We start from the raw sequence: 11,126 nt of genomic DNA, 5'->3' as shown, positions 1-11,126 counted from the left end.
ATTAGAATCTATACTGTGTTAACATAATCCTAAATTCACATAAACTATTTTAAAATACAATAGAAAGGTGAGTGACATTTTTTCATGTATTTAAAACTCTTGAAAATACCTGGCCTAAGGGAAGACAACCGGATTGTTGTATCTCCTTCAACATGTTATGTGTGCTGGTTAATTTTTGTCTACTTCATACAAAGTAAAGACATTTGGGATGAGGGACCCTCAAATGAAAACTTGCCTCCATCAGATGGGCCTGTGGACATATTTCTGGGGCATTTTTTTGATTGCTAATTGATGTAGGGGGCCCAGCCCATTTTTGGTGGTGCCATCCCTAGGCCCAGGCTGTATAAGAAGGGTGGCTGGGGCTGGAGAGATGGCTCAGTAGTTAAGAGCACTGGCTGTTCTTGCACAAGACTCATGTTTGAATCCCAGCATACACATGGCAGCTAACAACCATCCATAACTCCAGTTACAGGGGACCTGAAACCCTCTTCTGTCCTCCATAGGCACTGCATGACACAGGTGCACTTACATACATGTAAGCAATACATTCATATACGTAAAATAAAAATAAAAATTTAGAACAAAAGAAGGGTAGCTGATCAAACTAAAAGCAGTGTTCCTTCATGGTCCCTGCTTTTGTTTCCACCTCCTACACTGAATTCCTGCCCTGACTTTATTAAAGTGATATCTTATAATCTGGGAGTTGTAAAATGAAATAATCCCTTTCGTCCTCCAAGTTACTTTTGGTCAGTGCTTTATCACAGTAGTAGAAAAGCAGACTAGAACATTATGTTGCTATAGCTCAGGAAACGAACTTTTGGAGAATTTTACAGGAAATGCAGTGGAGAATGAGAGTGAAAAAAAGGATTTAAATGAAAATATTCTTAATGATAGCATAGGAAAATAACAAAAATAACCATTAAGTAGTTAACAGGGACTGGAAAAATGGCCCAGCGGTTAAGAACACTGACTGCTCTTGCAGAAGACCCGGGTTTGAATCCCAGCAGCTATATGACAGCTAACAACTGTACTTAACTCCAGTTCCAGGGGATCCTATGCCCTCTTCTATTGTCCTGGGCACTGAAGACAGGGGTGCACTTACATACATGCAGGCATAACATACACACATTTTAAAAAAGTTACACAGTGCAGCACAACTAAGAAAAAACTACCACTTTGCTGTGTGACACACCCTCCCCCCATATAATAGAGATGAAAACATTTTATTTAATAAACAACACTTAATTTTTATTTAATAAGGGATATTTGAAAGAATTGTCCCAATGCTGCTGCTTCTAAACTGGAACCAGTGCTACAGGTCTTTTATTCCATGTGGCTCTTAAAAGAGCCTTTGGGTTCAGCTGGTTGAAATGTCCAGAAATCTCTTACTTGAAGGAGATGTATCTGACCAGGCCCAATGTGCCTTCCTTCACTGCACACTTGCATATTTCCCCTGGAAGCAAAAGGCTCATAGCAGTCTAAATCTCCCGGGCATTGATAGTAGAAGAGTTGGTTTGACAAATCAGGTTACTGGCCTCAGTAGTGATCCTTTCAAACAGGAACGAGTCCAAGACGTTCATGGTTCTGTGGAAAAGGCTTAAACCCACATGAACATTCTTCAGAACCCTGGTGAAATAGGTGCCAAAACTGCTCCAGAGTCTCCGGCGGTGGGAGCGACGGTGGGACCTGGCATGACGCCTGGGCTTCTTCTTTTTCCCAGCTTTCTTAGGCATCTGGTTATGGAGGCGCTCCTCAGAAGATTTAGCGTCTGTTTTCTTCGTGGCCGCCATGGCCGAAGGAACTGCTGTTAAGTGAGAAGACAAATGACAGTTGCTGATGTGAGTATGAGTGGCCGTTGTACACAAGTGGCATCTTCCTGCCGCATGGGCCAACTTGGTATCTGATTGGACAAACAGTCCCGGATGGACCTTGTCAGTAAGCCATTGCGGTAGGAATTCAAATGATGGGACAGTCCATCTGCTTGGCAACTCATCATCCAATCAGAATGGGCGCTCAATAGGATTGGATGGTCTTTGAGATTGGCATCATGCCAACCAATCACTGTGAGCATTGGGTACCATGGCACCTTTTATTTATTTGTCTTTCTGACAAGAAAATGTCCACAGGCGCTTTATAGGATTGCATCAGGTGACTGATGCCACACTATTTGTTAGCTCTTTGAAAAAGTTGCTGCAGGTGGGGGACTGGAGAGATGACTCAGCAGTTAAGAGCACTGGCTGCTTTTGCAGAGGACCAGGGTTGGAGTCACAGCACACACGCAGCAGCTAACAACCATTTGTAACCCCAGTTCCAGGGAATCCCACGCCCTCTTCTATCCTTCTGCTCTCTCCAGTCCTCAGCAGGCATTGCATGACTTGGGTGCGCTTACATAATGCAGGTATAACATTTATACACATAAAATAAAAATAAATCTTAAAAAGGTGGCAGATCAGCTAAAGGACACAAGCCAATAAGCAGTATTCCATCATGGTCCCTGTTTTACTTCCCAAACCCCACCTTGAATTCCTGCCCTGACTCCCCTAAATGATGACTTCTAAACTGGGAGTGAAATAGACTTTTTCCTCCCCCAAATTGCTTTTGTTGAGTACTTTATCACTGCAGCAGAAAAGCAGCCTAGAACATTTTATGATACTATAGCACAGGAAATGAACTTCTGGAGAATTTCACAGAAAACTCAGATGAGAATGAGAGTGAATAAATATTTAAATGAAAAAACTCTTAATGATAGCAAAGAAGATAACAAAAATAACCATTAAAAAACCAAATGTTCTCAGATAAACCTTGACTAGATATATATTTTGTTGACTAAACTATCATCATAGGAATTTTAAGATTATGTGTATATTATTTTTGTCTCATCCTTTATATATCACAACAAATCTACACAGACCATCGTTTGCTTAGGCTTTCTCATTTTTTTCTATTTTGGAAAATATTTCCATTCCCATATCCTTTTGACATCTTTTACATGCTCATTTTCTTTTTTTAATTAATTATGAAACATAATAGCCTTAACAAATAAATTTTCTATCTGTTGTGAGAACACTTTTTTCTGGGGATACTAAGCAATGCTCTTTTCCTTTTAAGGTTCTAGTGTCTACATAACACATGGTAATTAAAGGTACCAGACTGGTGGAACTAACCTTATTGGATATTTAACAGCCATACTTTGAAGCCTATACTAATCTGGTCAGAGGGATTTAAAGGACAGTTTTTGCCCTTGCCCTCCAAGGTCGACAGAGTTCCAGGGGACTATGGAACATTGCTCAGAATGTCCTGTAACTGTGCTGAGTCACCTGTCCTCTTGTTCAGGGAGGCCTGGAGACCCCACCAGATGGACTTGAACCAGTGTCCAGTATACAAAGAGGAGGGTCAACTCAGAGGGAACATCTCCTCCATGCTTCCAAGTGAAGCCAGCCATGGTTGAGTAGGACCTTTGACTTATTTCATATAGATGGAACTGGTAAAAAAAAAAAAAAAAAAGGAGCCAGGGGATTCTCCCAAGCCCATGTGACCCCTGAGGAACAGATCCTCAAACGACCTTAAGTGTAAAAATAAATTGATTTATTTGGGTCCACTGCATGGTCTTAAACACCCAAAAGATTTAGACAATTATTTCACATTGTTGATTTTGTTCCTAATCAGAAAGTGCTGCTCAGATGTAAGACTTCAAATCTTGGTCTGAAATATTGCAGTGCTATTGGTAGCTAAGGGAGACCACCCACTATTGTTCTAAAATGATGGATAATTTTGTTTTCTTCCCCTATCTAGAAGCCTTTGAGAGGGAAATGACACTGATTCTAACCACGCCAACAGCTATCAAATGCCTGAAAGCAAATCCTGAATCCATCACTCTTGAGTCCAGGCTTGGCAGATAAAAAGGAGGAGGAATCCAATAGAGGGATTATTTGGAAGCCCTTATCAAGAAATTCCAATCAACTCTCATATGCACATTTGAAAATTGCCCTGTTCTGACTTTTTTCTAGTTCCCAGTCTAGAACTTATGTGCTAGATAGCTTTAGTGTCAACTTGACACACCTGGGTGGTGGGAACCTCAATTGGGATATTGCCTCCACAGGACTGGCCTGTGGCAATGTCTGTGGGGCATCTTCTGGGTTGTTGAGTGATATGAGAGGGCCCAGCCCACTGTGGGTGGTGCCACCCCTGGGCAGGTGGGCCTGTGTTGCATAAGAAAACAGGCTGAGCAGGGGCCTCGGGAGCAAGCCAGTAAGCAGCATTCCTCCATGCCCTATGCTCCAGCTCCTGCCTCCAGTTTCCTGCCCTGAGTTCCTACCTTGGGCTCCCTGATGAACTGTAACCTTGGAGATATAAGCCAAATAAACCCTTTCCTCTCCAAGTTGGTGTGGCTCAGAGTATTTTTGTTACAAAAATTAAAAAACAAAGACAGAAATTGGTACCAGAGAGTGGGGTATTGCTGTGACTGGACCTTGGTACTTGTAGGAGGATTGTGGAAGTGTTTGGAACTCTGGGCTGGAAAAGACATTGAGTGCTTAGAGTTTGTTGCTGTGGATCTTGGAACAGCCTCACTGAAAGAGTTGTGGACAATGGAGGCCTGGCTTGTGAAGCTTAAAAGGGAAGCAGAGACTATCAGGGCTATTGTGTGATATTTTGAATTGAGAATCTGTGGGTTCTGGTTGGCTGGAGCTGAAGAATCAGCTGTGATTTAGAAGAGACCAGAACCTGAAGTATAACCTTTGCTTTACTGGGACAATTGACAGTGGTTAGCTAGGGCTGAAAAATCAGCTGTAACAAGAGACCACAGCATCATTGTGGTGAAATCTTCTGGGAAGTATTTCTTCAGGGTCAGCACATAGAAGCTGTGGTCAAGAGGGGGCCCAAGCCTCCATCCCAAGCTGGAAGCAGGACTTGGTAATGTGTAAGAGTCTCCTGCATGGTTCTGATGTTGAAAGTGTGAAGGGGTCACAGAGAGCAGCTGAGGCTTGGCACTCTGAGAGGCCAGGAAAGGCCATAGGTGAAAGTTCAGCTTCAGTTGCAGTGAAGACACCAGGATTGAAGGGGTCATGAAGAGAATCTGAGGCTTTGAACACCAAGAGGCAAGAAAAGGCCATTGGTGAAGGTATAGCCTCAGTTTCAGTGGAGACCTCAGCATTTTTGGACATGCCAGGACCATGGGACGACCACCAAGGGCAGCAGTAGGTGTGGAATGGAGCTGCCCTGGATCTTGAAGAAAAGCTGTGTGTGCTGTGGACGGCAGAGTCAGAGAGGTGGAGCTGCCAGAACCCTTTGGAGCTTAGAAGATCCAGATGAATGGATCTGAGTGAATCCCAGATGTCCAGCCTTTGATATACTTCGCTGAACTTTGGTTTTGCTTAGGTGTGCCCGATTCTTCCCTTTGAAATAAGACAGTAACTTGCTTTGGATTTTACAGGAGCTCCCAGTTAAGAGACTTTTAAAAGAGGCTATGTATGGACTTTGAAGTGTTTGGATTTTTTAAGAACTGTGGGGCTTTTCAGGTTGTACTGTCTTATGCTGGGATGTGAATAATGTTAACATCATATTTTGGGGATAAGAATTGAAAAGTTCTAATTTAATAGTGATGTGTTTGTGTGTCAAGGTGACAAGAGGTCAGTTGTGCTGGATAGCTGTGGTGTCAACTTGACCCAAATGGGTTGTGGGAGCCTCAATTGGGGAATTTCCTCCATAGAATTGGCCTGTGGCAATGTCTGTGGGGCATCTTCTTGATTGTTGAGTGATGTGGGGGTGCCACCCCTGGGCAGGTGGGCCTGTGTTGCATAAGAAAGCAAGCTGAGCAGGGGACAGAGGAGCAAGCCAGTAAGCAACATTCCTCCATGGCCTGTGCTCTAGCTTCTGCCTCCAGGTTCCTGCCCTGAGTTCCTACCCTTGGCTCCCTGATGAACTGTGACTCTCTCTGAGAGTTAGAAAATGTCCAAAGGAGTTTCGTAGGATTGCATCAGGTGACTGATGCCACACTATTAGCTCTTTGAAAAAGCTGGAGTTGGGGGACTATAGAGATGACTTGGCAGCACTGCACTGGCTGCTCTTGCAGAGGACCGGGGTTGTATTCACAGCACGCACATGGCAGCTAACAAAAGTCAGTAACTCCAGTTCCAGTTGATTCAAAAGGCCCTCTGACCTCTGTGGGCACTGCATGACCCAAGTGCACCTACCTTCATATGGGCAGTACTCTGGTACATATAAAATAAGAGTAATAAAATGTTTCTAAAATCACTAAAGTGTATATTTTCTAACTCTGGCTTCTTTCAAGAGCCCAAGTATAGTAACTCACATCCCAGAAATGAATCCAATAAAGTTTTGACCACTATTTTGTCAAACCATAAATCTTGGCTGGAGAAATAGCTCAGTGTTTAATAGCATTTGTTATTCTCACAGCAGGTGTCTCACAACTGCCTTACTCTGTTCCCTGGGTTCTAACACCCTCTTTTCCCCTCCCAGGGCACCTGCACTCACATGTACCTACCCAGACACAAACACACATAATTTAATATTTTTAGTTTTTATTATTTAAAAAAATATTTATTACTTTTTATGTATGCATGTATTGTGTGCATGTAGGTAAGTGTACCCATGTCGTGCAATGCCCACGGAGGACAGAAGAGGCTGTTGGATCCCCTGGAACTGGAATTACTGACAGTTGTTAGCTGCCATGTGGGTGCTAGGATTCAAACCTGGATCTTCTGCAAGAACAACCTGCATTCTTAACCGCTGAGCCATCTCTCCAGTTTTTATTATTTTTATGTGTATGAGTGTATTGCCTGCATGTATGTAAGAGCACCCATGTTGTGCAATGCCCATGGAGGTCAGAAGAGGACCTCAGATCCCCTGGAACTGTCAGCAGTCATGTGGGTTCTGGGAACCGAACTCCTGTCCTCTGCAAGAGCAGTCAGTGATGTTAACTGCTGAGTCATCTGGAACTCAAGAGACCTGTATATCCCCCCTCATATGCATCTAATTTGGATCAAAACCCTCAGTGAGCTGGACATGGTGGCTCATGCCTGTAATCCCTGCTAAATGAAGTAGGAAGATGGTGAGTTTGAGGCCAACTTGGGCTACAGAGGGATACCCTGTCTCAAAACAAAACAAAAGCAATCAGTAAATGAGAAAAATGAGAAATGGTGAAACCGTGGTTCCCAAAACAGGAAACACAAATAGAAGGGAACTATTGTAAAAAATATGTTGGAACATTCAACTTTGCCCAGAATATATCTGTACTCTTAACAATGCTGAGGTGCTTTTATATAATTTTATTTATTACTTTATTTTATATGTATGAGTGTATTGTTTGCATGTGTGTAAGTGAATCCATATTGTGCAATGCCCGTGGAGGTCAGAACATGGTGTTGTCAGAACATGGATTCCTCTGGAATTGCAGTTACAGATGGTTGTAAACCACCATGTGGATACTAGGACTCAAACCTGGGTCCTCTGCAAGAGCGGCCAGTGCACTTAACAACTGAACAGTCTCTCCAGCCCTGAAATGCTTTTAAATGCTCTAAATGGTACAATTCATGAAGAAACAGAGGTGGTTGTATTTTTTAGTTCCTTAAGACAATAAAAATTAATTATATAGAAAGCTTCTTCAAAAGAAAAAGGGAAATAATGCAGAAATTATTTACTTTAAAAAAGAATTTAAAGAACCTATGATAATACATTTAAAACATTGATCAATATATTTACATAAGTTACTTAACAAATTAAAAGGATATTAATATTATTACTGCCAATTAGGTATAATGGATATAATGGCATCAATGAACTAACACTGGAAATGGTAAGGATTTCAAAAATACCTATTTCTGAATATTAGGGAAAAGCACTAAATAAGACAGCATAATCAATGGCAAAAGAATATAATGGAGCCCATACCTGACATTGATATCATCCCTAGGAACCTGAGACTGGAAAGGTCACAGGCCATAGGGGAGAGCCTAATACTATTATTCTGCTTGATAGATATAGTATTAGATGGATTCCTAATGACTTATTGTTGCACCCATAAATTAATGCATCTCTCAACTCTCACCAGATAAGTTTCCTTATGCAGCAGATGCTGATTAACACAGAGGACCAGAACTGGCCAACATGCAGAGAATAAGAGGCCGCAGGCTGTTTATCCCTGAATAGGACACCTATATCAAACTTCTGCCTCCCAAGTCTTAGGAATCATTGCAGAATAGGGGGAGGAAAGATTGTAAGAACTGGATGTGATGGATGACCATAAGGAAACAGAGATTTCCCGACAGCTGAGCAATTTCTCATATGAACTCACAGCAATAGTGACAGCATACACAAGTCCCACATAAACTCAAGTCAGACAAAATTCTAGAATAGATGTGGGGAAGTAGGTAAGGATCCTCAACCCTAGTTGAGGAACTTTTGGCAACTGATGACTCCTGAGAGGAGAAGAGTCACCTCATTTAAAAATGAGACCCTTGATAAGTTAACCAGGCTCCAGTGGATGAATTCACACTGAAGGGCATTTAGGGACACAAATTTGACTCTATAGGCCTTTATATATATTAAAGTACATGAAATTGGGTGGGGGCAGTAAGGGAGAGTGCAGACAGGAGAGTATCTAAATATAATCAAAATACATGAAATTCACAAAAATTCAATAAAAAGTTTAAACCTTAAAAATATAGGCAAATTATTAACAGGTATATTTCCAGAGAAGTTACACAAAAGTCCACTAGGCATATAAAAGATTGCTTATTATGGTTATAATATTTGATCTCTAGAATTCATGATGAAACTTAATCTCCAATATAAGAATTTTGATATAGGAGTCCTATCCAAGGACCTACATTCTGTTTATTCTCTATGTTTTGGCCATTTGTGACCTTTTGTGTTCATGGCCCTCTGTTGCATGAGGGATCTTCATTGATGAGGACTGAAAGATGCATTAGTGTTCTCTTCATCCCTTGTTCTATGATCCATGAGCCTTAGGTATAGAGGTTGCATCATAGATGTGTCACTTAGGCTTGGACAATTCGCAGACAATCTCTGTGTGTGACTGGGGGTTGTGGAACTCTATAATAATCTCAGTTGAAAAAGAAGCTTCTTCAATGGGTGGTGACTGGGATACTTGTCTGTAAATTTAAGGAACCATATTTTGCACATGCCAAGAAATTACAAATTTCTAGGGATGTGACAGCCTCGAAGTTTTCTCTAAGTTCTATGACCTCTCCAGCTATATGTATGTAGCTAGGTTTACAATACCACACATGAGTTTACTCCCATTGAGTGAGCTTTAGGTAGCTATTGATTACCCCCAAGATAAAGGTGCCACTAGTATACCAATGTTGTTTGCTGTGCTGGTCATTGATGTGGTTTTTAGGCCTTGAAGCTGGGGTTGGACCATTAATTGATGTTCTCCCTTACCAGCTTACATAGTGCTCTCCAAAGCTATGAGAGCTAGCCTTCAGAGGAGGCAGCTTCCAAGTCAGTTCTAGCTCCATTGCTCCATTGCCTGTGTCTGAAGTATGTCCTGTCTTCAGCAATAGGGCCTCACCTTCAAGTTCTGGGAGGCAATCAAGGGCTGTGGCAGTAGCCTATATAATTTTAGGAGTCTCTTGGACTACCTTGGCCAACAACTCAAAGGAAGGCTTCTCCTATCTGGCACTGTTTCTTGTTATGTAGTCTTCAGCTATACACATGGACTCATGTAGAGATATTGTATGTGTAAGTTTTCAGTAGGATTTTGGACTAGTATTGGCCCCTCTGGCTTTTTATACTAGCTAGGCATTATTTATCCTCTCTCTCTCTCTCTCTCTCTCTCTCTCTCTCTCTCTCTCTCTTCTCTCTCTCTCTCTCTCCCTGTCTATAACCTACCCTCCCTATCCTTCCCATTTAAAATGTCCCCGTTTTCCCCTTTTCTCCCTTGATAATTCCTGTCTGCTATGGTCCCACCTCTCTTGAGCTCCTTTTTCCCCTTTATCCCCATAGTTGCTTGTATAGCCCTCAATCTCCTCTCCCATTTAACTAACCCTATTTTGCCCATTTCTCCCTTAGTAACACCTGCTTCCTACTGGTTCCCTTCCATTTTCTGGGTTCCTGCAGTTACATCAGGATATATACTCACATATAAGGATTTGGTGCTGGGATCCACAAATGAGGGAGAAAAACTTATGTTTTTCAAAGTCTGTGTTACTTCACTTAGTTTAACAGTTTCTAGATCTAGCCATTTGCCTGCAAATTTCATTATTTCATCTTAACTTCTGAGTAGAACTCCATTGTGTAAATGTACCACATTTGCATTATCCGCTCATAAGTTGAGGGGCTTTTAGGTTGCTTCCATCTCTTAGCAGTTGTGAAAAGAGCAGCAACAAACATAGTTGTACAAGTGTCTCTGCAATAAGATGAGTCCTTTGGGTATATGTTAGGGAGTGGTATAACCGGGCCATATGGTAGGTTCATTTTTAGTTTTATAAAAGTCTCCACACTGCTTTTCATAGGGGTTGCATGAGTTTGCAATCCCACCAGCAGCGGATAAGTATTCCCCTTTCTCTACATCCTTGCCAGCATTTGGTATCATTTGTTCTCTTTCTTTTTTCAATCTTAAAAACAAATGTGGTTTATTAAGAAATAAAATTGGTACTCAAGGATTTGAGGTTCTTCATTTTTTTTTAACTTTTACAAAAGCTTTACTGAGAATTACATACATGCATATAAGGTATTTTGATCAAATCCTTGCCCACTCCCTCCCCTCAAACACTGCCCATATCTCCCCATCACTTTTTTCTGACAACTTCGTATTTTCTCTTTCTTTCTTTCTTTCTTTCTTTCTTTCTTTCTTTCTTTCTTTCTTTCTTTCTTTCTTTTTTGGTCTTTTTGAGATAATGTCTCCCGGTAGCCCCAGCTGTCCTGGAACTCAGTTTGTTTAAGCCACTCCTACCTCTCCGTTCCCCCATGCTCCTGTCCTCGTCCCCACTGGAAGATTTAGCTCTCAGTATTCTCCCCTGTTCTTTCATATCACATACATTCTACTATCTGCTCTTATTTTTCATTTACTTAGATTGCAAGGCCATAGTTTCCCAAGTGGTTTCTTCACGCTTGGGAAAGTCTTCCTCTGGCCCTTGTTACCT

At 41.7% G+C, this 11,126-nt stretch overlaps 1 protein-coding gene across 1 annotated transcript; it reads right to left on the bottom strand.

The window, feature by feature from the left end:
• Positions 1–1,385: 1,385 nt before the first annotated feature.
• LOC103733695 (histone H2B, sperm) lies at positions 1,386–10,860 on the bottom strand (the record flags this gene model as incomplete). Its single annotated transcript, XM_008832585.1, is given in 2 exon segments — positions 1,386–1,928; positions 10,810–10,860. Coding segments are annotated over 2 exon segments (594 nt in total), but the record flags the coding sequence as incomplete, so codon positions are not given.
• Positions 10,861–11,126: the final 266 nt, after the last annotated feature.

This window comes from Nannospalax galili, unplaced genomic scaffold, assembly GCF_000622305.1.
Source record: "Nannospalax galili isolate Female #2095 unplaced genomic scaffold, S.galili_v1.0 scaffold671, whole genome shotgun sequence".
In the NCBI taxonomy this organism is placed as follows: domain Eukaryota; kingdom Metazoa; phylum Chordata; class Mammalia; order Rodentia; family Spalacidae; genus Nannospalax; species Nannospalax galili.
The sequence above is the reverse complement of the archived record's forward strand: the minus strand, read 5'-3'. Positions and strand labels throughout refer to the sequence as shown.